At 37.9% G+C, this 27,698-nt stretch overlaps 1 protein-coding gene across 1 annotated transcript; it reads right to left on the reverse strand.

The window, feature by feature from the left end:
• Nucleotides 1-20: 20 nt before the first annotated feature.
• MYB (MYB proto-oncogene, transcription factor) lies at nucleotides 21-27,698 on the reverse strand. The gene is made up of 15 exons (XM_077776009.1): nucleotides 27,621-27,698; nucleotides 26,754-26,871; nucleotides 24,904-24,975; nucleotides 23,392-23,484; nucleotides 22,920-23,140; nucleotides 20,965-21,199; nucleotides 19,660-19,740; nucleotides 19,101-19,205; nucleotides 17,329-17,583; nucleotides 14,181-14,323; nucleotides 13,081-13,195; nucleotides 12,863-12,988; nucleotides 11,921-12,031; nucleotides 9,863-9,970; nucleotides 21-700 (listed from the first exon to the last, which is right to left on the reverse strand). The coding sequence occupies exons 2-15, from the start codon at nucleotides 26,832-26,834 to the stop codon at nucleotides 584-586; spliced, it is 1,863 nt and encodes a 620-aa protein (XP_077632135.1). The 5' UTR covers nucleotides 26,835-26,871; nucleotides 27,621-27,698; the 3' UTR covers nucleotides 21-583.

A 27,698-nucleotide genomic window follows, 5' to 3' on the forward strand; every position in this document is an offset into this window, starting at 1 on the left:
AACACAGGAATAATTTTTAAAGCAAGCTAACAAAAAAAAACCCTCATAAAATGGTTTAGTACAACATATGTACCTCCAATGTTATTAACCATAAATGAGCATTTACAATCTTGATTAATAATCCCATGGTATTAAGTCAACATTTATAGTAATGCATTGTGTTTAGTGATTGAGAAAAGTGAAATATTGGAGTACCTTTTTTGTGTGTAAAAATTTCAAAAACCCCATTACAGGAAAAAATACTGGTCTGTTGGATCCTCTAAAATACAGATAAATCATTTTATGTCTTAAAAAAATCTGCATTAAGATATTAACAACTGACTACAATTCATTACCTAATAATTTAGGTAAGATTGTTATTTATTTATTTATTTATTTATTTATTTATTAAAAAATCCTTTTAGTTGGGTGAAATCCCATAAGATTTCATCCACCTAAATGCACTTGGTGCTGCTCTCAACTGTTGTACCACAACAAAAATAGGTTCTTCTCCCATTCATGAAAAGTTTCATGTGGAGGAATGACATACGCCAAGTCAACTTTTGAAGTGTTCTGAAAACCATAATGCTTGTCTGGAAACGTCTCACATGACCAGAGTCCGGGTGGAGAAGGCATTCACATATTTACGAGCTTGACCAGAAGCCGTCATCTGATCTTCGGTCTTTCCACAAGATGCGGTCTCCCAGGCACCACTACAAGGCTAATGGGGGAAAAGAAGGCAATGGCAAGGTCAGACAGGAAGCCCGTACTTGAGCCCATAAAGGATTCCCGATCCCAGCAGAACCAGCATAGAGAATTCTGACCTCTATCTAGATGGCAAGAGCAGATACAAGGGAGCCTTTGTCAGATAAAATCTTAACTCTCTGCCCCCTCCCTCCAGAACTCCAGCATTTGGAGGTGCTACTGAGGGTCAGAAATCATTCATTGCGAAGAGAGAAAACCCCACTTCAGGCAATACCATAAGCTACAGCTGCACACTTCCCACTTTTGTCTATTGGGTGGTTTTACAAAGTTGGAGGCAGAAATGAGCATAACTCCCCCAGATACCTAATATGTCTCATTAAGCAAACTGGTGAGTACTTCAGTCCTCTGAGCGAAGAAGCTCCAGGAGGTGACAGAATCAATTAAAATCTACTAAACACAGTATCTATTTTGTAGTATCAATTAATTTAGAAATATCTGTTCACTAGGACAGACACACTAGAAGATACAGATAGAACTCGTATCTAATAGGCAGCCAGTGTTTGACACTTCACAGTCATGATCTCATTTACACAGCACCACCCCCCTGAGGGGGAGGTACGTTCTGTCTTCAGTCAGGCAGGAAATGGAGACCCAGAGAGTGGAGATAACCCATCCAAAGCCTCTCTGAGGGTGAGGACTGGAATGGCTCTGAACCCAGGTTTGTCTTCTGCACAGCCCTGGCTCTTGCCTTCCCTCCATATTGCTTCCCACTGAAATATATACTATTCATGCTCTACTTAGTTCCCCCAAAGGATTCATAATAATTACAATATAAATATAAGATAACAGGGTTTATATAGTGGGTAAGGCAGGGTCACAGGAAATAAATAACATGATGATTTGGGTGAGATTTGGACATAAAACACTTGTCATGAAGTACAGTGCACCAGCTGGGTGTAAGCCACAAGCTTGTCTCTGAGCTATCTAGCAGGCAACACAGAGGAAAACAGAAACACAAGCAGATGTAAGATTTGGGGTCCTTAAGCTCAAAACTAAACCCGCGGTTTAGTAAAAGCGCAACTATCCATGGAATTGACATCTAAGAACAATTCTTCCATGGGACAGAAGAAGACAGACGATTTCTCTGGGAAAGGATTCCCAGAATCTGTTCAGGAGAGCTGAATACTGAGTACTAGCAATTTCACATATTCTCAACTGGAAATTTGACTGTGTTCTTACTGGATCGCCCACAGGGCTCACCACTTTATTTATGTCTGGCTCTTTCTCTAGGGCCAGATATTTAAAACAAGATCAATATTCTTTTAAATCGTACATTTTTAATTAGTCTTTTGGAGGAAGCTTTTCAAACAGATTTTCCCAAGTCAAGAACAGGGTTTTCCAAGAAATAAATGGAGCATCTCAGGGGCACATGAGCCCTGGGGCTCAGAGTCTCAGCAGCGCAAGCCCCTGGGAACCCCTGAACCTCCCAGTGTAGACAAAGGCCAGGACCCAGTAGTCACTGTGTGTGGCTCCTTTTCTGCACTCTGTGAGTACTTCTTGCAACAATGAAGAAAAATCTGGTCAGAGCAGACACAGACCTACCCAGTGAGAGTTGAGGCAGAGCACAAGGTCAAGGACTCAGGTAAGAAAAGAAGTGTTCAGGTCCAACAGCTGACATGACAGTGGCCTTCTCCTTTGCCATTTCCTTCTCTCTCTTTACCTTGAAGCCCTGGGGCCCTTGGCCGACTTTTCAAGCAGACAGAATAGTTTTGACGAAGGGGGATTAAATGTCTTTGTGCTAGAAGAATATTTGTTACTACTGTCATCTTTATCTTTGCGCCTATTTATTCCTTCCTAAATTTTAGTTTCATTTACACTAAAGAATTGATAAGAATTAAGGATTTCTGCACATGAATTCTTATGTGAATGCAGACCTGTCACTCTACCCTAATTCATTTCAACATTAATAATCCTAGCGTACCTTCGTCTACTCTTGCCTGAGAGTCACCTTGTTTATCCTGTAATGGGCCTTTAATGGCTCCCGGGCAGAAGTGAACTGCAAACAGACTGTCAAAGCTTTAAAGGGGATATCCTGCTAAGGCACTTTAAATAAATACTGGGATCCTTTGTGGAAAACAGAAGAAATAAAATGAGTCAAGACCATGTCCACAGGTGGTTTTCTGTCAGAATTAGATTATCTTCACGTCTTTATTTGGAAGATAGTTTTTTTTTTCTTTTTTATCGTGCTGAACAACTGCTGTTATTATTATATTTATATTGCAACTTCACACAATAGCTGCTCATGTCAAAAACCTTGGCAAGGTATGCGTTTTACCATTTGTGGACCTAATAAAAAATTGGCAGAAGTCATAAAAAATGATTCTGTAGAACCAAAGCAACTCAGGAGATGGCAATGTATTTTTCTTTTGTTCTGCTTTTAAATAATAAACATATATGAATGGTGTCCTAAAGAGTAAGAATAAGGATTATCCGATTTTTCTATTTAACTCATCCGAAGAAAATGCTTACTCGGGACTAAAATTCTAAAAGAATTCATTCCTAAAAGAGCATCTTTTAAAAATGTATCGATTATAAGAGATAGTGTAAAAATCTTGAAGGCTGTTATATCTTAAAAGTCAGGGATAAAGCTGAGGAGAAGTGTAAGGTAAGGTCTACGGCTACCCAGCTTTTCTCATGCACGATTGCCTTCCTATGTCTGCACAAAAGAGGGGAATGCCCCCAATTTCAGGATTTTTAACTTTTCATAGAAAATAGCCTTAAAAGTTAGGGAATTAAAGGTCTAGACAGTGATCTGAGGTTGCCCCAACCACCAGTGCCCAAGTTAACTATTGTTAATGTGGACAGACTTTTCCCCTCTGGAGCTTGTCCTAGATGCCTCCGAAGGTCTCTTCATCTTACATGTGTATAGACTTTACACACAGTTTATGTCACATAGCCTAGGGTGTCACCATTTTTGGGAAAATAGTTCTTTCCTTAGTGATATATTAGTTCAGACTATTAAGATTAAGACAAATGACAAATTGCTCTAAAGCAATTCTATCTTTGCCATCCCAGGGAAGAGTCAGGGCTCTCTGAATTTGAGCTTGATATATTTTCTCCCCTCCTTCAACCTTTCCTATTAAAACCGGAAAGCTTTCCACAGCAAACTTGCTTAATTTATAACATATATTGAAAACAGGTCACCGAAACACTACCAACGGCTATGTGAATTCTTGCTGCGGCAGGTGGAAAAAAGTGGCCCAAAGGTAGAACCAAATAAGTCCAAAGGTATCCAGGGAAGCAGGTCAACAACAGCACACTACATTAAGAAATGCCCAGAAAGACCGATAACACATGTAGACAGATTGTTTCTGTGTCTGTTGACATGCTAACACAAGCAGAAGAAAAATAGAGAAAACCGATCAACCATTAGAGATCTGACTACCTTTATTTCAGGCATCAGTTGAGTCAGCTATCTCTTTGGGTGACCCACTGACACAGTTCTGTGAGAGTGGAATAGGGAATGAGAAAGAATGTGCTAGAGGAAATAGCACACCACAGGGCAAGAAGACTTGGCCAAAGATGAGGCCTCCTTTCTGAGAAACTGTGCACAGCCTTTGCCTGCCTAATTATAGATACCACCAATGTACATGGGCAACTGTGCTGCCATTTTGAAAGTAATATTATATCCATTTCATCTTCCTGCCAACCTCGTACAATGACAGGAGGACATACAATACTATAGTCCTCAATTTATAGATGAGAGCATGTTTTTCTGAAGAGGTTAATGAATTAAGGTCATGCAATCTGCAAATGGTGGATTCTAGAGTAAAACCCAAATTCCTTTTATCTGCATGTTAGTTTACTGTGCCCTTCAGCAATGCGGACCATACCAAAAGAGTTTGCCCTATTTAATAAAAAACAATTCAGGGGCACCTGGGTGGCTCAGTCGGTTAAGCGTCCGACTTTGGCTCAGGTCATGATCTCGTGGTTCATGGGTTCGAGCCCCGCATCAGGTTCTGTGCAGGCAGTTCAGAGCCTGGAGTCTGTTTCAGATTCTGTGTCTCCCTCTCTCTCTGCCCCTCCCCTGCTCATGCTCTGTCTTTCTCTGTTTCAAAAATAAATTAAAACTATTAAAAAATTTATAAAAAAATAAAAAAAAACAATTTATTAACAATTCATATAAAGATAGGAGCAATCAAAAACACATGGAATTTAAAAAGGGAGTTTCACTTGCCTGCAACAATATTTTAAGATTCTTGGATGTTGTGCAAATGTGTTTAAATAATAATGGCCTGAGAAATTCACTTAAATTAAACTCACTGTTTTACAAAACTAAGGCCATGACAAGCCAAGTCAGGAAATTAAAATTTAAGGCTGTCATTCTGTGGTTACAAAAAAGAGGAAAGTGAGTGAGTAAAAAGAGCATATGAACACATCTTTTATACTCAGGTCTTAAATAGGAATAAAAGGAAATTATAATTTAAGAGAAAAATACAGAAGTTCAGAAGGCTTATAACTTAAGTACAGTTTCAGATCTGTCGATGGAAATGTCAACTTCAAGACATGTTTAGTAGCATAATGTATTTATTTCAAAATGTAAAGCAGATTAAAAGCATATTGAAGCAAATAGGCAGCTCTTTTCTCCTTGCAGAGGAGGGAGTTTGGTGTGGGTGTGGGTGTGTGTCTGCCTCAGGCGCTGTCAGGGTAACTTTTGAATAATGTTCCACCATGAATCTCTTTTCTGTCCCAAACTGCAAGCTTTCCAAGCTGAATTTTATTTCTCTAGATTTGATAATTTTTCTAGACTCCATCCTCTACCTCTACACAACATAGGGAATGGTACACTGGCCAAATGTGAAAACCTCAACATAAATTTAACATAATATTTTGAGCTACATGAAAGACACAAATATCAAAAATGTCTCAGAACATTTTTATTATAAGAGTCCCTGTTTACTGTTAACAATTAAAATTAAAGCACCTTTAAAACAAAACAAAATAAAAGACATACAACAATTATAAGATTGTGCGGCTGCTACAAATTCCTTTTGGAAAGAGGTAAAGCATAAGTAACTTTAAAAACAAATAGAACATTATTTGTGCATAATGGCTAATATAGCCTCTATGTAAGCCTTATAGTTTATGGACTGTAACTCAGAGTTCTGAGTTATTAAAATTTGTTGCTTCTCAAAGAAAACCCACATAACACACGGACATATTTAGCACCCTGATTTTGGTCTATACATACTGTTTCCCACTGAAAGGATCAGAGCTCTTTGGGGAAATGGTTATGGTTAATTCCAGGGAAAGAGGAAGGAAATGTGACTATTAAGTTAAAGCAGAATAAATTAGATAAAATTAAAAATTCCAGCTGTCACCTTGGACAGGAACATATGGGGCATTTCCATCACTGCAGGAGTTCTATTGGACAGGATTAAAAGGGATCTAAGAGACTAAAAGAGATTTAAGAGACAAAAAGTAATGTGAGTGGGGCACCTGGGTGGGTCAGTTAGTTAAGTGTCTGAGTCTTGGTTTCGGCCCAGGTCATGATCTCATGGCTCATGAGACTGAGCTGATAGCGTGAAGCCTGCTTGGGATTCTCTCTTCCTTTTTCTCTGCCTTCTCTCCCCCCAAAATAAATAGATAGACATTAAAAAAAGGCAATATATAAAATTGTTTCAATCTGACCAAACAAATAATAAAAAGATTCTTTTAAAAAATTTTTTAAATGTTTATTTTTAAGACAGAGAGAGACAGAGGGCAAGCAGGGTAGGGGCAGAGAGAGAAAGAGACACAGAATTGGAAGCAGGCTCCAGGCTCTGAGCTGTCAGCACAGAGCCCTATGTGGGGCTTGAACCCGCAAACCTCAAGATCATGACCTAAGCTGAAGTTGGATGCTTAACTGACTGATCCACCCAGGCGCCCCAAGATTCTTTATTTGAATTAATGGGGAAACTTAAATACAGCCTCAGAACTAGAATGTTAAAGAATTATCATAATTAACAATGTGTGATTAACAGTATTAAGTTATATATGAAAACGTCTTTATTTTCAGAAATACACTTGGAAGTACATATGTGAATAAATGTCATATTGTCTGGAATTTTAACATGTCTCATAAAAACAGTTGAAGTAAATATGGCAAAATGTAAATAACTGTTAAATCTAAATAATAGAATATTTTCTATACTCCTATGTGTGTTTGAAATTTGTCAAAATAAACTGTTAACTCATAGCTTCTTGCATTTGTAGTTTTAAAATAGTAAATGTAATTTACACATATATGTATAAGCATGTGCATTTCTATGTACATTAGAAGCTAGAACCATACAGGTCCAGTATATTGGCCTCAAAAATAGTTACCGCTCTGTCTAAAGTGTGATTGTCATAATTAAGTCAGGGATGATTAAAACTGAAATGATAGAACACAGAATTACTAAAGTTGTCAATAAACTGTTCTTATACCTAAGTTATTTAGACTATTTGATGGACAGACAATACAATTGGCCTATAAAAGTGGCAGATATTTTATATTTTAGAAGTATCAAAAATTGGGGGCACCTAGGTGGCCCAGTCAGTTAAGTGTCCCACTCTTGATTTCAGCTCAGGTCATGATCTCATAGTTTATGAGTTCAAGCCTCAGGTTGGGCTCTGTGCTGATAGCGCAGAACCTGCTTGGGATTCTCTCTCTTCCTCTCCCTCTGCCTCTCCCCCACTCTCTAAATAAATAAACATTAAAAAAATAAGTATTAAAATTTTAAAGTATTTTAGGAATCATATTTAGTTGTTTTAAATTAAAAGCACCATGATAAAAATATCTAGAATGGCTAAAATCCCATTTAATATTTGAGTTAAGTACAAAGTACAAAAGCACTAGGTTGCTTAAGTACTCTTAAATTGAATAGCCAGATCATGTAAGCATTGCATTTGTTCAATAATACTGTTCATGAGAGTATGAGGAATCTCATGAGAAATGAGGAATCTGCCTGATTAGGTCAAATTGAATCATCAATGAAAATATATGATAAAGCAAAATTTCTAAACTAAATTACCAAATTGCATATAAACCTCTGTAAATATTGTTGAATCAGGGTTATATGAAACATAAAAAGTATATGTTTAAGTATTTAGATTCACTTGATGAATTTTCCAATATTTATCACAGAAGTTTAAAACATTTTAGCAATCACATACTTCTATGACATAAGAAGGTAGATCTCTATGACACAAAATAATGGAAATACTTGGGATGTGTGTACTATTCATTCATTTAATGAGGATTTCTTAAAATGAAATAGTTATTTATTATGGCAAGTTAGTAAGATATATTTAAGCAGTGTAAATCGGTAAACCATATAGTACACACAGAAGCACTGGCTCTAAAATTAATTTTTGGATCTCAATTACTCCATTTTGTGAAACTGATGAATACTGCCCTCACTACATGATGTATGTGAATGGCTTAGTCCCAATATACAGATATTAGAATCTGTAGAGTACCAGATATGACTTCTTTATATGGTAGAAATTAATAAAATAGAGCTACTATCACTTTTGAGCTTCAAGGATAACTACTATTTCCATTAAATAAGATATAAATATGCTGAGAATAAAGTTCCATACTGATCATTTTTATGAAAGGCAATAGCACTAAAACCTTTAAGATAAAAAATTGGGCAACTTATATTGCTTGAGTCCCAGACTTGGTTATAAAATATATGTAAGGTTTACTCTAGCTTACTGTACTAACAGCAATAGTCAAATTCTATGCTCTGGAAACCACGGGCCAAGTTTTTAGGAAAGGAAGAAGGAAAGAAAAATAAAGAAACCATGGCTTTTTTGGAGCCAGGATCAGAGCAAGGTAAAATTCTAAAGGAGCTGACCTTTGCCTTCACATACTTCTAATGTGCTTTCTGTGGCCCCTTTCTCCCTTGGTGGGATTTGTTTTCTTCCTCCTGTCCCAATTCTTGGTGATACTCTCAGTCTTTTCACAGGTGGCCTACCCAGGCCTGACCGACTCAGGAACACTCCAGAATCCCTCCCCAGGCACTGGCTTTCCCTCTTCTGTGTCCTACACTCTAGTCATCTCTCACTAAAACAGCTGGATCAGATAGAAACGACAGGAAAGCAACCTCATTGAATTCAGAAACAAGATGTGACCGCCTATAGCCCTTCCAGCTACATTTGCATTAGTTAAAAATATAATGCCAAATATCACACATACTTAAAATGGAGAAGTTTTAATATTCTCACAATTGGGAGAAAAAGCCTACCACCATGATAGGGAAGCCCTGAGAGAGAAAGAGAGAGAGAGAGAGAGAGAGAGAGAGAAAGTACGCAAGTTCTCAAAGCAAGCCAACCTGGTTCCGTGCCTTTAACTCTTAGTAAAAATAGCAATAGCACTTTCCCCTTCTGACTCCAGGTTTTCTCCATGCTCCAGGGTTTATGAAGTTTCTCTAGGTATAGCTCAGAGGCATGGTGGGGGAGGTGAACTCTGCAGGTGGCTGGATATAGGGCTATTTAATGTTGGGAACCACTTTAAATAATTTAGGGGAGTAAATTTGCATTCTTATTTACATTTGGCTCAGGATTAATCTGGAATTTGCTGTATTTCATCAACATACCCGTACTTCAGAATTACAAGGGAAATCTCTTTTGATATTAAAACCCAGCAGCAGATGGCCAACTGCAGATTAGCTACACAACATTGGCAGCTGACTTTCTTATTCTGATAGTCAAATATATTGTAATTCTTTTCCAACCAGCTAATTTCAAACTTCATTTAAAATCCGAACAGTGCCTGAGTTTTGATGGCTTACTAATTGAGTTTAAAAAACAAAAACTTTGAAATAAAAAGAACTATACCAATAAACTGTGTCTAAACTATTTAAGAGCAGAAGAGAGAAATATTGACACACATGTAACCCATGATCTTGCCCTCAGTCACAGTTAGAAATGTATCACTTCATCATGCTTTGGAAACCTGCTCTCATAAAATCTTCTAGTATGTCTCAGATGAGTGGCAACAAGGAATTTTAGGAAATTTTTAGACATCAAAAGTTGTTTAAAAGCATCACTCCTCTGTATCTAAAGTCTTAAGAAAAAAAAAAAGCCCTCAAGATGACAGTGTTTCAGTGAATGGCTTTTAAGACACTAATGTTGGAATAGTAATTACCTGTAAGGGACTCGCCAGGGACCTGTTTTTAGGTACTGTAAATGCTTTGAGAACATTGTCTTCATCTTCTGATACTGGTGTCATTAAAACGGAACTTGTAAGAATATTCTAAAGGGAAAGAACAATTTGAAATTTAAATGAGGCTGGAGAATATGAGAGCCGACACAATTCTGACACCATAGACAGGAGATGATTACGAAGTGATGCGCATGAGCAGGAACAAATGCAGGGATCTGCCACAAATCTTCTCACTGAGCTAAGAGAAGGCCTTAGCTACATACTTACCTGCATCCCATCATGGCAAACACCTCTACAACAAAACTTTGGGTCCTGATATAGTTCTAGGCAGGAGATGGGCCCTAAAAAAATACCTGCTAAAGGAGTTAGTAAATCCATACTTTTGAAAATGAAAGATCTACTAAGCTCCAGTTAGAGAGCTATTTATTTTGTACGTTGGTATAGAAATATTTTAGAGTTACAAATTAATGGCAGTATAGTATAATGGTTAAAAATGTGGAATTTAGGGGTGCTGGGTGGCTCAGTCGGTTGTGAATTTTACCCCTGTATTGGGTTCCTCGCTGGCATGCGGAGCCTGTGTTGGATCCTCTCTCTCCCCTTCTGTCTGCCCCTCCTCCACCCATGCACTGCTCACTCGCTCGCTCTCTCTCCCTCTCTCTCTCTCTCAAAATATAAATAAATATTTTTTTAAAGTACGGAATTTAGAACTAAACTCTCTGAGTTCTAACTCTGAACCACCACTTATTAGCTATGTAATCTTAAGCAAGTGATTAAGCCTCCCTGTGCTTATTTCCCAGTTGGTATAATGGCAATGAGAATGTTACCAACCTTGCAGGGCTGCTGGGCTTAAATGAGGTAATACATCTAAAGCTCTTAGAGAATAGTACTTACCACTTGGCACATTCTGAATAAATATCAGCAGTTGTTATTAACTCTGATTCTCCATGAAGGACAGACATGGATAAATTACAAATTTTTAAAAAAGTTTAACACTTAAAAGTTAAACTTAACACTTAAAGTTACTTAGTGGTAACTAAGTGCTAAAAAGAAAGGAGCTCTCAAGCCATGACAAGACACACAGGAAGGTGCATATTACTAAGTGAAAGAAGCCAGTGTGAAAAGGCTATACACATATGATTTTTAACTATACGAAGTCTTGGAAAAGGCAAGACTATAGAGATAGTAAAAAGTCAGTGGTTTCCATGGGTTGGCGACAGGGTGGGATTGTGATGGAGGAATGAGTAAGTAGACCACAAAGAATTTTTAGGACAGTGAAACTACTCTCTATGAAACTGTAATAGTGGATACATAGCATAAATTTGTCTGAACTCACAGAAGGTACAGCACCAACAGCGAACCCTAATATAAACTACGGACGCTGGGGGATAAAGGGTCAGCAGTGCTGGCCTATCAAGTGTAACAAATGTACCACTCTAGTGGAGGATGTTGATAATGATGGGGGTTACGCACGTGAGGGGGCAGGGGTATGTAGAAAATCTCTGTATCTTCGGCTCAGCTTTGCCATGAACCCTAAACTGCTCTAAAAAATAAAGTTTATCTTTAAAAATGGTGGCAACCAAAGTAATGCAATGACAGGAACAGTAAAGGGCATCTACTATAGATGCTGATTGGCATTATGTTAGATTCTGTGTAAAACCAAACAGGAGACGATGTAACAAGGAGGAAATACTACATTTGGAAGACAGATAAACAAACAAGAAGAAAATGTAAAAATTAACATTCTGTTTTCACAGAAATACATATTTTCAGGCAGCAGATTTTTCTAAATGGCAAGGACTCTCAAATCAAGAAAATAAATAATGAAAAAAATCTGCGATGAAAAAGAATCTATTTCCAATACAGAAACAAAATGTCTACATTCAACATTAATGATCATAAGGAATCATAAGGAAATAAACATGTAATGGAGAATGTTTAGAAATATGATGCATTAACTAGTGCTAAAACCACAGGAGCCTCACATGCCACATGGAGAATTCTGCGAGGCACCAACATCTCATAACATGGGTGTGTACTTACTGGCACATCCGCCACAGGCGATGCCTGTGTGAACAGCTGAGTGTTCAGGCTCTCCCCTTCCCAGTGGTTGGAGCAGAAGAAGTTTCCTGCTTTATCCGTTGGAGATTCCACCTGAAAGCAAACAGGAAGTGCTTTGTTGTTTCTAGAACTAGAACTTCCCATGGAACACTGATACTCGGTAAATTTCTATAAGATGAGTAATATCTGAGGATCTAATGTGTAACATGGAAACTGTCGTGGATAACATTGTATTGTCTAACTGAAATTTGCTAAGAGGGCAGAAGTTAAAGACAAACATGTGAAGTGATGGTTATGTCCGTTAACTCAGTGATCCTTCCACAATATATACGTATACCAAATCATCATGTTGTATACTTCAAATGTCTTACAATTTTGTCAATTATATCTCAATAAAGCTAAAAAGAGAAAGGGGTAAATTTCTGGCCATTCTCTTAAATATTTATCCTAATAGGAAAATAAATTCAAGAGGCACTGTATCTACCTGTTGGAAATGCTTCTTGCCACCAAGCTAAAACCTGGATCCCTGCAAGTTACGGTGTTTTTCTTTTATACTAGAAGTTAGATACTATTGTTTTAATTTAAATTTCAATTCTCCATGACATCTGAAAATTAAAAGTTGATGTATTAATTATCTATCCATCTGTGTATCAGTGATAAAGTACAGTAAAAAGCTGCTTCCCTCTCTATCCTTTATCCTCTCTAACATGTTTTCTGTTCACACAGAAGTGGCCTGGCTTCCCAAATGAAAGGTTACATGCCTACAGGCTGGCAGTACCTCTTAAATGCATCTTGTAGGCAAATCTTGTATGAAAAGTGGTGCTGTTACCCAGTACTGATGCCAGACATAAAAAGCTGTCCACAAGGAACAGGGAGCAGGAATCACATCTTGTTCCTTCTTGATCCAAAGGATCTCGTGTTTACCTCTTGTTTGATCTTCTTCAGTAAAGGTGGCCCATTTTCTTGAAACTCAGCGACAATTCCAGATTCATCAGATTCCTGCTTGATCACATCCTGTAGGTCTTCTACTAGATGAGATGGTGTCTGAGGCTGAAAGGAAGGGTGGATATGTTTGCATCAGAGGAAAATTTCTGTCTGTGATGAATACATCAGCTAACCTCAAGAACTTGGCTAAAACTTACTAGCATCTTCAGAGGACCATATTTAACTTCTTGAGCTGCAAGTGCATGTTTGAACGGTGTAGGAGTTCTTGGAGAGCTTTCTAGGATTGACCTTTTGATAGCTGGAGTTCTAAAACTTTAAAGGGAAAACAAGTGTTGGTTCAATATGAAAGAACATAAACCCTTTACATCATTCTACCTATTAAATGTAATATTTTTATACTGAATAAACCCTATTATTGATATGCAATTGGGTATGTGAATTAATCATATAGGTACTTTTAAGAAAAAGATAATATACACATTATGTATTTCCAAATATTTAAAAATATAATAGTCCCAAGACTAAGAACATTAAAATATTTTTCATCTTTCTTTAATGGTTCTGAAGACACACATAGTGCCTCTAGGTCTTTCTAATGGTCATAAACATGGTAAAGATCTGATGTCATTTACAAATCGATTTTATCTATTCATTAAAACAGGCTTATCATAGAAAACATAGAAAGCAACCTTTTAAAATGTACTTATTGTAACAGGAAATAGTAAGGTTGAATTTTTTTTATTGATGTTCTCTGCCATTTCTTTGAATTGGTTAAGCCCAGAATATAAATACTGTTTAATCACTCCTTGGCTTCTGATCATATAATATCCCTGGGGATTTTAGAAGAAGTCTTATCAATAGATAAATTTCAGAAATGAAACGTAAGATTTAAAAAAACATGAACTAAGTAAAGAACAATACCACTGCTATTCTGAATTTTGTAATCAGAGAGGAAAGGAGGTTGAAAATCTTGTCTTCAGTGAAGAAAGAAAGGCCTTACTGAGCAAACAGGAAAACTGAATGGAAAAATTATATAAGGACTACCTCTGAATGTATAGGACATTTTCAAGTGAGCTACAAAAAGTAATCTAGTTTGTCCTCTGACTTGCCACCTGTAGGTAGCTGTAACATGTCCAGGATGGATATATTCAATGTGGGAATATATGTGATTATGTACATGCAGGTGGATCAGTATAATTATATACATGCAAATGGATTAGACATTGGGGACTATATTCCATTAATTAAATATAAGTAAATAAGGGGAAATAATTTTATTCTTGAACCAAGAACTTACATAGTATTTTCCTTCTGAGTTTTCACAGTCTGGTCTCTATGAAATGGTGTTGTAACAGTCAATTTGTGACCATTGAGAGGAGTAGAAGTTAAAGAAGGCATTTCCAAGTCTAAGTTTTCATGGTTACTAGAAGTGTTTAAGAACTAAATATGGGAAGAAAGGGGAAAAAATTACTCAGATTAAACCGTGATTCTTTATTCAGCCCAACTTAAAAATCACACCACGAAAACAAGCAAGTATGTTTTACTGACCCACTAGGTAAAATAATTAAGATGATAACAAGCACATAGCATTGGATAGGGTATTGTTTTATTTCATTTGAGCAGTCAAGGTTTCGGAATGTAATTTCCAAGAAATAAAATCTAGGGTCACTGCTGCAAAACTTGCAAACTCTGAAGAAAGTATTCTCAATAAAGGCCACCTCCCATTAAAGAGAATGAGATGCACTCTTTATTAAGATTACAAGCATTAAAGAGATTTTTTGGAAAGGAATTCTTGTTTTTCTTTCATGCTATTTTTTTCTCTTTAACGATCTATGAATTATTATGATAGAAGATTTGCATTATGTGGAAAATTCTTGAATAGTAAGCTGTGTTTCTCAAACACCATCATTCTGGGAAAATGACAGGTGTTCCTTAAAATGTTCCAAGATAAAATAAATTTGGGAAACATACATATATCATAATCTCCTCCTTGAAATTCATACACCAATGCATTCAAAACTCCAAGAGGTCCTACAGTAAAGAGACCAATTTTAACTCTGACTTAGTGTTTCCCAAACTTATATATTTCAAATTTTTCTGGAGCATCTACTAAAGTCTTGCAGAACTAATATTCTCCAGAACACAATTTGGAAGATAAAAGCAAAAAACGAGACAATTGTTTTGGTGGGTGCTTCATTTGTTCATATTTAAAGCTGTCCTTAAAATAAATCCAACAGACATAACTGGAAAAATGTTTGAAAGTGCCAAATTAACTACTGACTTCAATTATTTTAATAATTAAGGAATACAAGTCTCTGATAAGAAATGTAATTTCTGTGACTTGTAAAAAAAAAACTCTATGAAATGAGGATATTTATGGCAAATACTGTGCTGATAACATATTATGGCACAACTCAAAAAGCCAATGTTGAGAAATTAAAATTAAAACAGAAGTTGTTTTCCTTAAGCATTTGTTCCTTATGCTTTTCCAAAACTTTTCCACATAAAGATGGGTTGGAACCTTTAAAGTTTCTGGTTGCAACTCAAATGCTCTCCAAACATACTTTGGTAACCTCCTCCCCTGGGTCAGTGAATCACAAAGTACTAAGTGAACAAACAGGAAGAAAATCTACTAAAGTTGTTAAGGAGAGAGAAGGGATGGCAGAAAAGGAAGGCACCGAAATGTTAAACTCTAGTGTTGAAGGAAATAAAAACACATCCCATGCAGCTAAGAGTGTTTCAAACCACCAAAAAGAAAGAGCGAGAATTAGGACAAAATCATCAGTCAGCCTACAGACAGCTCAAACTTTGGGAAGCAGTATGACTTAGCAACAGCTAGATTCAACAATGGAACGAAATCAGTGAGGGCAACAGTAATTAGTCATTTGTTCCAAAGGATTAGTTTCTAGATTATTAAGTCTCGAGTGTCTGTTGAAAATTAGTAATAGCTGGGCAGAAATCATGCTCTACCTGCGAAGGGGAGAAGGGTAGGCTTTTGAAAGGGGAACGCTTGGGAGTTGAGCTGCTGACGCCAGCAAATAGGAAGGCGCTAGAGCCTCCGGCGGCTAAAGGGCTTGCCTGGCCCCGCTTGTTTCGAAGGATGACCAGCGGAATTGTGCTGTGCCTCGAAGGAGGTAAGGGCTTGAGCGGGTCAAGTGAACCCTCACTCAGCTTGTGCGGGTTTACCCCCGTGCTAGCCTCGCCCGCAGGTCTACTCGGACTGCCCTCTCTTTGCTGAAGCTGCAGGGCTCTGCCTGCATGATGTTGGCTAGGTGAAAAATCTGCTTCTTCAAAGAATTCAAAACTGCTGAGATCACACCATGATGAAGAATCCTGAAACAATGTGGGAGGCACAGAACTTTGAGACAGTGTGTGCATATGTGCCGTCACCTGAAACACAGCACCGAGAAAGAGACACTGGATGCAGAGAAAACACCTGTCCCTCTTGAGAAACAGCTTCAGGATTAATAACTGTTCCGGCATGCCACACAGCAGGTCTACCATGCCGCTTCCATGGTCCTACATGTGTGCCACAGGGACCTTCTGGTACTCTCTCATTTGTATGCAGTCCAAAGCAGAAAGAAGGTCTCTTCTAGATGGTACATTTTGGCAATGTTCATCCCGTTTGATGGATATGCAATAAGTGCTTTTTAACCAACCGGGTAACAAAGGAAATGAATTGAGTATCTGCTTTTTAGGTGCTAACCTCATGTTTGTTTCACTAAAGATGGTTTATATCATTGAACCTGTTGGGACTGGCAATCAATCATCAATGTTTGGTGGAGAGAGCCATGAACCACCAATGAACTCACTACCACTTCAAATACATTGAAAGACGGCTGAAAGTTCTAACTAAACACAATTCTTAATGTGCAATCCAAAAGCAAAGCACAATTCTAGGGGCACCTGGTGGCTCATTCAGTTAAGCATCCGACTCTTGGTTTCGGCTCAGGTCATGATCTCACGGTTCCTGAGTTCCAGCCCTGCATCGGGTTCTGTGCTGACAGGGTGGAGTCTGCTTGGGACTCTCTCTCTTTCTGCCCCTCTCCTGCTCTCTCTCAAAATAAATAAACTTTAAAAAAATTAGAAAACAAAACAAAACAAAAAAAAGTAAAGCACAATTCTAAAGAAACATAAAAAAGTAACAAAGTAACTAAATTAAAAATAACTCAAACATTATTCCATAACCTAAGATCTACTTATAGGTCTTAAACCTTAGTATTTTAAAAAATAGGCATTTTGAAGGAAATGCATGAAAAGCTACCTTTTACCTGCACAGCCTACGAAATCAGATCTTTCAGAAAACATACACAAAGGCTAAAATCATACTTTTACGTTCATATATGCTAATAACATGACATTTGCTATAGAAAATGGCAATAATTTGAGAAATGGGTTTCCTAATTCACATCAAAAACATTAACTTGCCTTAACATTCTACTTACAGAATCTATAAATTGAAGTGTTTCTGCAAATTCTAAGAGGTTCTTAACATTATCCAGAATGGTGCCTTGGTGGACGATCATGCACCTTGCTGGAGAGGCACTTTCTTCAGGGAGGGAGCCAGGATCCACAGGCAGAGAGGGAGTGGAGTGGTGTTCTTCCAAACAGGAAACAGGTGCACTGTCTCCATGAGGTCTGGTGTGGTCAGCGATGGTGGTGCTGTGCCACCCGGGGTAGCTGCATGTGTGGTTCTGCGTCTAAGGAGGGGGTTGGGGGGATAAAGAAAGAGTGGGGAGAAGAAAGGGAGAAGGAACTTAGCAATGAAGTTGCACAAGGTATCAGATGCTGTTGGAGGAAAGATAAAAGTAGTTGCATCATCCAAAACTTGCGCCTATGAAACAGTCGTCAAGATGTTTCCTTTTATCGATGCAAGAGCCTGCTATTTAATAGCAGTATAGTCTGTCACCTATATGAATAGCCCTCACTTGTCATCACTTTGCTAAAACTGCAAACAGAGAGACTGTGTCACAAAGTGCGACTTTCCCAGGAACTATCTCAAAAGTCTACTCTAACATAACCTCCAAGAGGACCACGCAAGGTTGCCTTGAACTAAGAATTGTCCTGTTCTCATTCTAACCTACAAAAAGGCCAGAGGACTCAAGAGTTAGAGGTGCTTTTCTCGGCAGACGTTCTCGTTGCTTCTATCCCTTTTTAATGTTACGGATTGCACCGATGCAGTGAAGGGCTGCCAAATCAACATGGTTAGGAAAGCAGAAGGGCAAATTAACAGAAGTCTCCTTTCAGCATGACCGCGCAACAGGAGAAATTGCAAAACATTAACTAGAGTTAAAAAGTGGTCGAACTAACATATGCACATAATCATCTTATGATTTAACCCTAAACACATCTATTCCTGAGAATACCTGCTGGGTATCACATCTCTTTTATTCTCTTTGTTGCTGAACTACATCTGTCACAAAGTACACACTGATTTCTCAGTTTGCAGCCAATCACCAAAAAAGACGTCAAAATTCAGTAATGGTCCACACAGCTTTCACGCACACAAACAGAAGAGAACAGGCATGTTATTCATGGAGAGATGATACATATCTTGTTCACAGGTATATACTGAACATGCTTCAAATCATACGTGAAATTAGGAAGTATGAAAATCTAGGTTAAGAAAAATAATAGAAAAAGAAAAAATCAAATGAGTAGGTATCATACAGATACATAGCTTTGTAAATAAACGCAGATTTTCATTCATTTATATCTGTTAGTCGGTCTTTGAATTGATAACAGTCCTGGAAAGTCAAGATTGATGGTGACAATTACGAGTAGATACTGTGTTTCTATTGCCACGCAAGAGGGCTACTTTTAGTTTAATCAACACACATGGTGATACCAACTACATTTTATTACAAGCAACTTTTGTTTAAACATTGTTAATAAAGGGACATCTGTCTGCGTGGCTCAGTTGGCTAAGTGTCTGACTTCAGCTCAGCTCATGATCTCGTGGTTCATGGGTTCGAGCCCCATGTTGGACCCCGTGCTGGCAGTCTGCTGCACATTCTGTGTCTCCCCTCTCTCCCTGCCCTTCCTCCACTCACTCCGTCTCTCTCTCTCTCAAAAATAAACATTAAAAACAATTTTTTTAAACACTTGTTAATGGATCTATGCTCTTGATTAGTGTAACACTTAGAAGAGAAAGGAAAAGAGACAGGAGGGCAGTGGGGAAGCTACCCCACATTAAGGCACACGGCTGCATTCTTACCGGTAGCGCCTGCTGTCCTTTGAGCTCATTCTCAGTTGACATTAGGAGCAATTCTAATTCCTTTATTCGCTTTTCTTTCTCAGGGTCTTCATCATTATAGTGTCTCTGAAATTAAAAGTGAAGGAAGAGAAAAAGACAAGGGCCTGATTGAAGCTCCAGATACAATGGTTGTGGCCCGCAGCCATGAGAGACTGGACAGCCCAAGGAGCCTCAGCGTGAGACCAGCACCAAGTGAATGAGGCACAAATTCTGTGAGTGTTATTCCACACGTAAAGGGGCAATGTGAAATCTGAGGCTCAAGTGGGTGCAGATTGATGAGCTGGTTCAACTCATAACACCAGAGAGCCAGAGAACTCCTGAGCTTACTCTCAAAGTGAAGACTGGTAGCTTCCTGGCCAGAACTCCATCCACCTCTCTGCTATCTCCCCTCCCCCCCTTTTTTATATCTGTTGGTCAAGGGAAAATAAGCATGTACATGAAAGAAATAAAGCATGTCTTTAAAACATTGCCTTGAAGCGTCAATGGGTTTCTTTACAAAGTGGTCTGCAAATGATCTTACCTGAATGGCGGCAGCAGCTGGCTGAGGGACATTGACTATATTTACATGTAACGCTACAGGATACGGGACATGACTGGAGACCTAGATCAAAAAGGCAGACAAACAAAGGCCGAGTCATTCATGGTCACATACGCTTTAGGGGAATTGGCTTCCTGAGGTTTTGCTCTAGGATTGAGAAAAAAAAATACTGTACTAATAAAATTCACACATGCACAGAGGGGGAGAAAAACCCCAAAACCCTCTAATTTGAAATTTTAGCCAGGCCTTTAAAAACAGCCAAACAAATAGCTTAAGCGACATAAAGAGATTTGAAGTGCTCGTTGATCTTGACAAAAAGTATTCTTTAATTAGAGAAAAACACAATGAAAAATATAACCTAAAATATCTTCATGAATGTATGAAGTTGTAATGGGAAAAACTGATGACTTAGCTGTTTATAATAGAAATATTGTTTTTGGAATAACTATTCGTTACATTAAGAAGCACAGAACTGCCTATGATGGTTCATTTATCTGAGACTTTTTTGGAAAGTCTGTAGTCAAATGAATGATAGAACAGATAGAGTAAAAACTATTCAGGAATATGCTTTGAATATAATTTGCACAGGAGCTCCATTTTCTTGGCTAAGTTTCACCATCTATTATTGTTAGTTGTAAGATTAAAGTTTATTGATTTTCTTCTTTATGCTTCATATTTTTCTTTTCCCTGAAGATAATTGTCTGGCAATTAGGCAGGCATCACACTGATCCAAAGGAGGATGAAAGAAGACAACAGAGAGTGGTGTCACCAAACTGCTCCTGACTCAGAGTGAGAAGGTAAACACACATGGAAGGACCATATTAAGACCTTTCTGCTAGATCACTAGCAGAGCCAAACTTAGAGAATCAAACTTGTTGCATTTTAGTGTCAAACGATCTCTGCTTTAAATTTAATATGACACTCACTTTTCATTTTGGAAGAGAAAAACAAATGCATCTTTATTCCACCATTCTTCTTCAAGCAGGACCTTGTTAAGTAAACTTACATTCGAAAGCTACTCTGATCTGAAGCACTTCAGTTAGAATCCAAAGGCCTGGACCGCAGTCTGTACTATGAGCTGTGTGATTCTGCAGATTACTTAACATCCTGGCTTCCCAGGGTACACCAGGGATAACAAACCTCCCCCTATCTACCTCAAAGGCTGTGAAGTAGGGTGATCATTTTCATGGAAGCTCTCTGTAAAGTAAGCAAGTGTGAGGTATTACTATTACCTGGAGCTAAAATAACTATCTCTTTCAGTAAACTAAATTCTCAGAAATGGCTTACATTTTGTGCTTCAGAAATGTGGTAATAGGAATAATCATTGTTAACTGAGGTCTGCCCAGCTGGAGGGAGATGAGCCGAAGGTGGAGCATGAGCAAAACCCATCAAATGACTGTTCTTCTGAAAACTTGTGGCCACTGTTGGCGGGCTGGCTTTAGAAGACTCTTGCAGATAACCTTCCTGCTCGACCTTCCGACGCATTGTAGAATTCCAGTGGTTCTTGATAGCATTATCAGTTCTGCACAGAAATATATCATGTAAGAATTTTACAAAAAAAATTTAATTCAGATTAGAGTTAATTGACAGAAAACTGTTTCCAACAGAGACCTTTTCTTTGGGTCTTTTGTTTTTTGTTTTTTCTTTTAAATTGTTCTAGTCTTCTCTCCTCTGAAAATCATGCTTCCCCTATGATCTAACTGAAAATCCATAGATTTGTCTTTATTACACAATATGGAATAAATGTGGATTTCTAGAAATCTTTAAATTTTAAATTTTGTTTTTAAATTATTTCCTTGATAAAAGAGAATTTTCAGTACAACCACGCTTCATGTTTATTCTGACTGTTCATGGTACAAGACTCTAATACAACTTAAAGATGCAACAATTCTAGAAAAGTACTCCTTTGAGTGTGGCTTAGTAGGGCCTACACACCCCAATAGGCACACAGTAAAGTTTGGTGAATGATAATGATGTCGCCACTGCCTCACTGTCCACTCCTTATCTTGAATAGCACTAGCCAGAAATTTTGAGTAAAAAAAAAAAAAAAGGAAAAAAGAAAAAAAGAAACTCCCACCTTTTGACATCCTTCTCAAATTATTCTATTACCAGAGATGAGAATGGAAAATGGGATCTAGAAGGGAGAGATGCTGAGTCCCCATATGTTCAAACTGCAAAGCATTTTTACTAAAGTCTTTAAATTCTCAGGAAAACAGTTTCTCAATTCAAAAAAAAAAAGTTTTAAGCCTCCCTTTTACTATTTTGATGGGGGTGGGGGAATGTATGCTAAAGAAAGAGGAAGTTTCAATTGCCCCTTAAATTTTTACAGGAATCAACAGCATATCCTCAGGCCAAATGGGGGATAAGGTTTTCTTTCCTCAAAGTCTTGGATTCTGTAAGCTGATAGGAGCCAGGAGGGAGGCAGTGCTTTGGAACATCACACAGGAAAGCCACATAAACCATCAGAGCCACGGCCTTCTTTGAAGGACCCTTTCTCCAATTCTGATGTTTAAGAATATAATTTATTAAATATTTTCTATCTTATATTACTTATATAAGATTTATAATGAAAAGTATCTTCCAAATTAAAGAAAATGTATCATAAACTGTTCAAGTGGGAAGAGTGGGAGCTTCTAGAGATAGCCCTCATGATGAGGTCATTTTTGTGCCTTGTTCATTAAAAGAAAGCATAACACTGACATTATTTAAAAACCTGGAAGCAGTATGATAATTCCAGAAATACTCCATTTCTTTCCTTAAAAGAAAAGAAACGAAGCCCAGGGGTATAATGAAATGAATGTTGGTATCAGGAAAATGATAGCTGAGTTCCTTCTGATCACTTAACCAGCTGTATGAACTCAGACCAGAGGCAAAGTGTCTAGCCTCAGTTTGCTTCTATGTATTTAGAGTTTTATAGTTTGCAAAGTACTTTGACATTCATTTTATTTTATACAAACATTGGCCCTGTGAAGAAGGCGGTTATTTATTTTGCAAATAGGGCAACTGAAACTGAGGAGAGTTCAAGGACTTGGCCCAAAACTCCCTGTTGGGTAGATTCTGGAAGTCCTAAACCAGATAAACCCTTAAGACCTCCTCCAGTTTTAAAACCTGTATCTCTGGCATATCTAATGAAACACTTACAATTATGGGAATGTAATTCACTCGCTATACATTTAAAACAAAATGTTCAATACCCACTCCCTCATTCTTCCCAATCAATATATTTTTTGACATATTATTACCGTCCAGGCAGTAGCTTTGCGATTTCTGCCCATCTGTTCCCCAGTCTCTTGTGTGCCTGGTAAATAATTCTGTCTTCCTCTTCTGTCCAGGAGGTTTTCTTAACTTCTGGATTCAAATGGTTATGCCACCTCTCCCTACATTGTTTTCCAATTCTCCCTTTTAAGTGCTTGGCAATAACAGACCAACGTTTCGGACCGTATTTCTGTACAAGCTCTATCACCTTCAGATAAACACACAAAAATAACCTATGTTTTAATGTTATGTAATGACTCAGTGTAATCATTCTTCAGTGTTACAAGATCTTTAGAAAAAGTCTAAAACTCTGCTTTCATTCATCGGAAAGATGGGAATAGAGTCCTCTGCTTCCTGTTCATACACTTTACCTGTTTTCTCAAGTTGGGAAACATTGAATTAAGATTTCTGGGGAATATTCTTAATTGTGATTCACACACCAATGAGGAAAGAACTTACTCTCTGATCTTCTTCTTTGGTCCAAGGCCCCTTGATGAGCTCAGGGTTTAGTACTTTCTGCCATCGGTGCTGGCATTGCACATCTGTTCGATTCTAGACAAAATGATAAAGCATGCACTGTCATATAGATAGGATGAGATAAGCACATGAAGACTTGATTATAACATGAATCGTACACAGACAATATACAGTGAACACATTCAGAAATATTTTAGGGCATGTTCGGAGAGCCTACCTGTCTGTCATTACTTATAACTAATGAACATACAGAGAATATATCAAAATTGGATCTAAAATTAGAAGCTCTACCTCTTAAGTGAAATAGTCCTGCCATGCAAATTAAAAGACCATCACATTGTAGACATGGCTGTCAGTTTAACTTAACCTTAACCTCAACATGTGGAATTGCCTCTATGAACTAAAACTTGTTAGCAATTCCACATGAAGTTAAGCTTCCATGGACACCTACTCTAAATGACTAAAGTTTGCTTCCCATTCAACCTAAGAGAGAGACGTGCTTCAGTTTAAGGCCTCAAGTATTAATACTGCAGAACAAAGATGAATAAAGGTAAGAGAGTATAATCTTATAAAAAAAAAAAGACTGATATATAACTAACTAATAGAAGGCAGGATTTGATTCATATGCAAGAAGAAACCAAAGCAAAATGATATTGGGCTGAGAACAGAAGGTTTTCCTTAGGAGCAGAAATTATGTTTCCTTAGGAGGAGTCTGGAAAAGCTCTTGATAGGGACTTTGAAGGATGGATAGAACATTCTAGGAGGTAGCATCACCAAGGACAGAAGCCCAAAGGAGGGAAAGCAGAAATGAATTCAACCAAACCTGCTGACAGAGACGAAGTAGGAAACAGAACCGGAGCTGTATGTTGGGGCCCTGTGGAAGGGCCCCTGTGTGCCAGGTCTAGGCTGCATACTCAATTTGAGATTCCATGTTACTGCTGTTGATTTTGAAAACAGCTACATCTTAGGAAGCTCTATCTGCCAACAATGGTTGGGCTGGAAGGCTACAAATAGGAAAGCCAATTAGGAAGCCACCATAATTGTCCAGAGTAGAGGGAAGGGGCCAATTCTGTGGGGCAACAAGGAGGATGGAGAGCAACATGGGCTGAGTGATAAAGGAATTCCAGATTCCTCAGTCACTGTTTAGACGTAGGGGATGGGAAGTGGAATAAATGAAAAACGAGTCCAAAATTTTCAGCCAGGGTACCAAAAGTATGTCTACTGAAAAAAACATGAAATTTAAAAGAAACTAACTTGGAAATACCATGAGTTCAGTCATCCTAATGTATAACAAGTCATCAAAATGCTAATTTATATTATCCAAATAAATTAAAAGATTATAATATAAACCATAAGTCATGGGTGAGGCATTTCTCCCCCTACTTCTTATATATGAGCAAATGTGTAATGTCTTAATACCCTCTCTCAGAATATCTTATTTAAATCATTGGGAGAAGATTTCCTTTCATAGAAAGAAAAAAATTACAAACTCACCGGGAGATAATTGGCAATAACCTTCCAGTCATCCGTTCCATTCTGTTCCACCAGCTTCTTCAGTTTTTCATCCTAAGACATTTAAAGTTAATCCTGGGGCATCACTCATTTACTGTATAACTTTATTCTAATTAGAGTAAAAGGGAACCAGTCCAGTGATCCAATCCAGGAAAAAAAAAAAATCTCAAAAATATCCAAAAACACCCAGATATTAATGTACTATACTGGTTGGAGAATAGATGTATTTAGAGTCAAACAGACCAGAGTTTAAAAATTGACTCTGCTACTGACTAGTTAGATACACTTGGGGACATGATTTGACTTTTTTGGGCCTTAATGCTGTCATCTATGCAGTGGCAATGCTGATGTCAAGGTGTTTATTTGGGGATTACGTGAAGTAGCTAGGCAAAACATTTAGCATAATGCCTGGCTCAGTCAATGTTTAGTATATGATAACTGTTAAAAGTTTTACTTGATGGGAAAAAATTATGAACCCAATGTTAGAGTCAATAGACATTCAACTATGGCAGCAAATAGGATCTTGAGTAAGAACCAGTTCAATTTCTATTTTAACATCTAGTTAGTTCAACCTCTTTCACGCAAACAATGGAAGATCACTTTTTAAATTAAATTTGAAGGCATATATAATGTAAGAAAGTAATTTCATTTTTGTATTGATACATTCATAATTTAAATGAGGCCAAACTTATTAGAACACAGAAGACACCACACAACAGGGACAAATCTTTCAGTTCACAAGTGTCTTTCTACACACATTCTTTCAAGTCAAAAAGAACCTCCACATTTCTGCAAAGGAAACTTTCACACACTGTGGGTCCCTAGAAGGGCACAGACACAGGACTTAGGAAACCAGTGTTAACAACAGAACATCTGTAGCTCTCAGGGTCATCTAAGCACACGCTCCATAGGTAACCTATGCATTTCCTAGGGACCTTGCTAGCAATCCTGACTGCCTACCAACAGGGGCTGTGGTAAGCAAAGTGGGGTGGAATGAAACTGAAGAAGAGTCAATATCACTTATTCTCACAAAATCCTCTGCAGTCACTCGCAAAACTTTTTGAAAACTTTAAAGCAAAAGGAACTTTCCCCATCCATTAATAATTTTGCTCCTTAAGTATTTTCCCATTTCTACAAAGATCAAGCTTTTGATAAGCTAGCAGAAAAAGAAAGGGGAAAGAAGACACATCTCCATCCATCATTGAATGCCATTAGAACACACATTCATGTATAATCCATCATGACAAGATAGGAGTATTTTGTTTCATACTTGTTTTGTTTTGTTTTGTTTCGTTTTTGGAAATAGTCATTCATTCACTTGGACAGACAATGCTTATTAACATCCGACTTTGAATCTAGCAATTCTGGGCTCAGGGAACATGAAAACAAACAGATGTTTAGCCCTGTCCTCAGTAGGTTTGTAGTCAGCCTACTGGGGAAGGCACACATGTTACAGCAGCTATGAGGAAGAATGTGTATCCAATGCCTGGAGGATGCATCCAACCTGCCTGGGGAAGCCAGGGATGGCCTCTCTGAAGCGCTGATGTCTTCACAGATGACGAAGAAGGAGTAAGAAGTTGTGCAGAAGGACAAAAGCAGAAAAGGCAGAGAGAAATACAGATGAAACATACACTGAGGATGGGAAATTCAAAGAACTACAGAGAATTTAGCAGTGGATTGTATGGTGTATGCGTGGGGCAGTGCGGGGAGTTCAACATGGTGCACAGGCTCGTGCTAATGAGGTTGAGCACCTGTAGTGTAGCTGTAACATCTTCTTCATAAATTGATACGCTCTAGGTTTATCCCATGGGTTTTGATACATGATTATTTACCTCTTCCCTGGTCCACCTAGTTTTCCCCAAGTGACGCTTTCCAGACTTAGGAAGCAGTCCATCATAGTCATGGTCACACATCTCAATGTCTTCATCATCCTCATCACTGCTGTATATGCTGCAAAAATTTAAAAAATGGGCAGACAGGGACTGAAACCAGAAGATTTAAAACTACTGGATTACAAAACTTACACGAAAACACAATCTTTTCAAAGGTTATGAAGATAAAAGTTTGAAAACTTGCACAACAAGATTGCTTTCTTCATTCTGTTGCTCTAGTATTGTAAACTGGTTCTGCTGTTATTGGTATCCACAGATACGGCAAAGGACCTGGCACTTTCTTATTGCTCTGCATGTTTAAACCTGCTGTGACTGTCAGCCCAGTGACAAGTTACACATTTGGCAACCTTCCAACCAATGAAGGTCTAAGTTTAAAACTTAATACTAAGGACAATCAAAGAAACAAGAGCCTATGTCCTTTATATAAGTACACACTCAAAATCTTTGTCATACACTACATCATTTAAATAATATTTCTCCAAGAAAATAAACAAGCCAATTATGCTACTCCAATGGAGTTGGTGTTTTATTGGGAGAAAAAAAAATTCAAGAAGTAATACACCCAACAGTACAATTATAGTCATCCCTTAAAGATTGGAAGATGAACAGAATGTAAGAGGAAAGGATTTTAAAACCCTGAGGAAGGATGAGGCCATCCAAGTGATCAGACTGCTTCATACACAGCATTAATACCCAACATCTCAAAGCTCAAGGACAGTTGATCCAACCTGTGGCCACGATTACAATACTGTTTCCTAAGTAACTAAATGAATAATTAGGCCACTTGGTAGTCAGACTCTTACTTACTTTTTTGTTTTGTTTTTTTCTATTTCTGACTGAACACCATTTGAAACCTCTTAAGATGTATTCAAAACTGAGGGATTC

This window comes from Crocuta crocuta, unplaced genomic scaffold (genome assembly GCF_008692635.1).
Source record: "Crocuta crocuta isolate KB4526 unplaced genomic scaffold, BGI_CrCroc_1.0 scaffold25, whole genome shotgun sequence".
Taxonomy (NCBI): domain Eukaryota; kingdom Metazoa; phylum Chordata; class Mammalia; order Carnivora; family Hyaenidae; genus Crocuta; species Crocuta crocuta.